Source organism: Leishmania donovani, chromosome 14 (genome assembly GCF_000227135.1).
Source record: "Leishmania donovani BPK282A1 complete genome, chromosome 14".
In the NCBI taxonomy this organism is placed as follows: domain Eukaryota; phylum Euglenozoa; class Kinetoplastea; order Trypanosomatida; family Trypanosomatidae; genus Leishmania; species Leishmania donovani.
This window is the reverse complement of record NC_018241.1, coordinates 491,273-494,421: the sequence shown is the minus strand read 5'-3', so window position 1 is coordinate 494,421 and position 3,149 is coordinate 491,273. Positions and strand designations below refer to the sequence as shown.

Sequence of the window (3,149 nt, the reverse complement as noted above, 5' to 3'; positions counted from 1 at the left end):
CTCGTTGTACACCTCCACGTACCCCAGCTCCACGATCCACCGCGAGTGCCCCTGCGCCTCCACGCTCGCCTTCCGCGCAAAGATCTCCAGGCAGATCCGCGGCGTCACGCCGCTGCCCTCACCGCCAAGCGCGCTCACGTCCGCACCCATCATCGTGTACGTCTTCCCGCTCCCTGTCTGCCCGTACGCAAACAAGCACGAGTTGAACCCGTCGAACGCGTGCTGCACCAGCGGGTACCCGATCGTCCGGAACACGTCTGCCTGCGTCGCGGGGGTCGCGCCGCACGCGTCCGGCGTCTCCACAGACCAGAACACGTGGTCGAACTGGAAAACTGCTCCGTTGCTCGTGTGCGAGCTAGCCCGGCTGGAACGCACACCGCCACGGACGCTGTCGACAGAGGACAAGGCGGTGCCGGAGGAGGAAAGGAGGCGCACAGTACCTCCGACGGTGTCCATCTTGAGGCAGCATAAAGATGATGTGGGACCAGCGGAACGCTCCCTTGTGTTGAATGGGCGAGCACGCACGGACACCTTGATGGAGTCGGACGAGGTGACGGGTGGCAACACAATGGTGCTGCTACTGGCGCTGAGGGTAGAAGGTCGTGCATGGGGGCGGGACGGTGAGCGGCGCGGAGGCGATGGGGGAGAGAACGCCATGGAGAGCCTGTTGTATGCGCAGACGCGCCGAGATAGCGCGTCGCTCACAACTGCCAACGTCGAGCCAGACAGGGACAGGCCGGTGAAGGGGGCCTCGGCGCATGTAACGACGGCGTGATAGGCGGCTAGCGTGCCTAAAGGGAAAATGAGCAGATACACGTGAGCGGTGGAAGTGCTGCAGGGACACAAGAGCTGTACACGTTGACTGGTGCCGAGAAGCGCCGCAGAAAGCGCAGCAGAGTAATGATGAGGGAGCAGGGATGAGGGACGCTGTCTATCTGGTGAGCCGTACCCACAAGCAGCCGCACGAGAAGCGTGGGATCAGGGAAGGGAGAGCCAAGTTTGAGAGAGAGGCTGCGACGGCCCTTGAAAAAAGAATGGCAGTGGAGAAACGAAAGCGTCGACGGAGTAGAAGCCAAACGAGGCCAAAACAAACACACACACAGATGCGGTAGAGAAGCTGGCAGAGTAGTGATGGAGCGCAGCGACAGTCGATGTGTTGGTTTGCTATGCTTTTTTTTCTCCGTGTTGTGAGCTTCTGTAAAGGTGCGCAGGTGTGCGTGCGTTGCCTTGTATCTATGCGTGTGATGTGTCTGGGAAAGGGTCGCTGTCTATCTGCCTCAGTGTGTGCGTATGCGTCTGCGTGTGCGCGATGGGGAAGGGAGGGAGGCAGTCGGGTATCTGTGTGCGACCAGGTCGGACTATCTGCGTTTCAAGGAGTCACGGGTGACACTGCTGTTGCAGCTGCTACCGTCTTCGATGTGCGTATGTCCCGCAAGAGGGTCGTGCGCGCGCACACTGAGCAAGGCCGCGTGCCGAGAAGTCCTCTTTGGTTTTGTGTTGCCACCACCACCACACGATGATGAGGTTGGACAGAGTCAGAGATGGCCGTTACACACGCATGTCAGCGTATGTGCGTTGTGAGACGCAGCGGAAAAGTGAGCGAGGCCATACAGAAATGTAACTCACCAACGCCGCCATGGTGGAAGCGACATGCGAACGTAGACACAGGAAGGGAGCGCCCATGCACGCCGACGTGAGTTCGTGTGTATGTAGAGAGAGGAGAGGGGGAGGACGGCCAGGGCGAGAGAGACACTGTAGAGCCGGATAAAAGGGGAGGCCACGTACTTCCACAGTATAGGGAGGCGGGAGGGCCACCGCAACCAGACTCGGCACTCCATGTCCAACCTCGACGTCAACGTAGCACCAGCACCAGCAAACGTAAAGCAGGTTGCCAACACCATACGTGGGCTCGAGTCAATCACCTCGCCCGAAGATCACCGCACACGTGCGAGCCCTCGATGCCACCAGAATGCCTTGCACGCGAGCTTGGGGAGAAAGTTCGTGCTCAACGAACAGCTAGCAACGTTTCGCCTTCGCGCGAACTTGTTCGAACGGTAGCGTCGAGAAGAACTGCCGAACACCCCGTTCATCACACTTGTGGACGCCGAGAAGGGCACCTTGTGTTTTTTTTTGGAAAAGCATCTCGATGAAAGTGCGGCATAGCCCACCGGCAGCACTGATTCGCAATCGAAAAGACGACGGCATCGTCTGCGGTACTGTAAACCGAGCATGCGCAGTCAGCAACTCCCGTCACGACCGCGCGCCAGGTGTCAGTCCGCAGATGTCGTCAATATAATATTGGAGATATAATAATAAGAAATCAGCAGAACAGCATCGCGCCCTACCCACCGCCGCAAAACCATTACAGTAACGCCGGCGACGCAGCAGAACACCTCCCCATCAAGACAACGACGAGCTCTCCGCTATAACATCCTCGCCTCACTCCTTTCGATGAACCGCATCACGACGCGCCTTCAGTCGAGCCTCATCGATGCGCATCTGATACTCAAGCGATTGAACCTTTTTCGCATACCTGACCTTATCATTCCTCAGCTTCTCGCACTCTCCTTCAAGCTCCCCGACACGACCTTCAAACTCCAACTTCGATTCCTTCAACGACGCCTCCATTCCAGCCAATTTCGCCCTTGCATCAACCAATTCTTCCTCTAAAGCCACCTTTATATTTTCCCGCTCCTGCTCCGCCGACGACTTCGCAGCAACAGTGGCCTCCAGCTGGCTCGCCAGCTCCGCAGCGCGCGCCTCCGAATCACGCAACTTCTCCTCCAGGGCAGCCCTTATCCTGTCCCGCTCCTGCTCCGCCAAAGCCTTCGCCGCAGAACTAGCCTTTACACGGGTTCCCAGCTCCGCAGCGCGCTCCTCCGAGCCTCTTAGCTTCTCCTCCAGAGCAGCCCTCGTGTTCTCGCGGTCCTGCTCCGCCGACGACTTCGCAGCAGCAGCGGCCTCCAGCTGACTCGCCAGCTCCGCAGCGCGCTCCTCGGATTCGCGAAGCTGCTGCTCCAACGTCACCCTCGTGTTCTCACGCTCCTGCTCCGCCGACATCTTCGCAGCAGCAGCAGCCTTTAGCCGAGCAGCCAGCTCCGCAGCGCGCGCCTCAGAGCCCCTTAGCTTTTCCTCCAGAGCATCCCTCG

General features: G+C 59.2%; 1 protein-coding gene across 1 annotated transcript; it reads right to left on the bottom strand.

Annotated features, from left to right (window-relative positions):
* Positions 1–657, bottom strand: LDBPK_141190 (kinesin K39, putative; the record flags this gene model as incomplete). The annotated part of the gene is made up of 1 exon (XM_003859438.1): positions 1–657. A coding segment is annotated over one exon (657 nt), but the record flags the coding sequence as incomplete, so codon positions are not given.
* Positions 658–3,149: the final 2,492 nt, after the last annotated feature.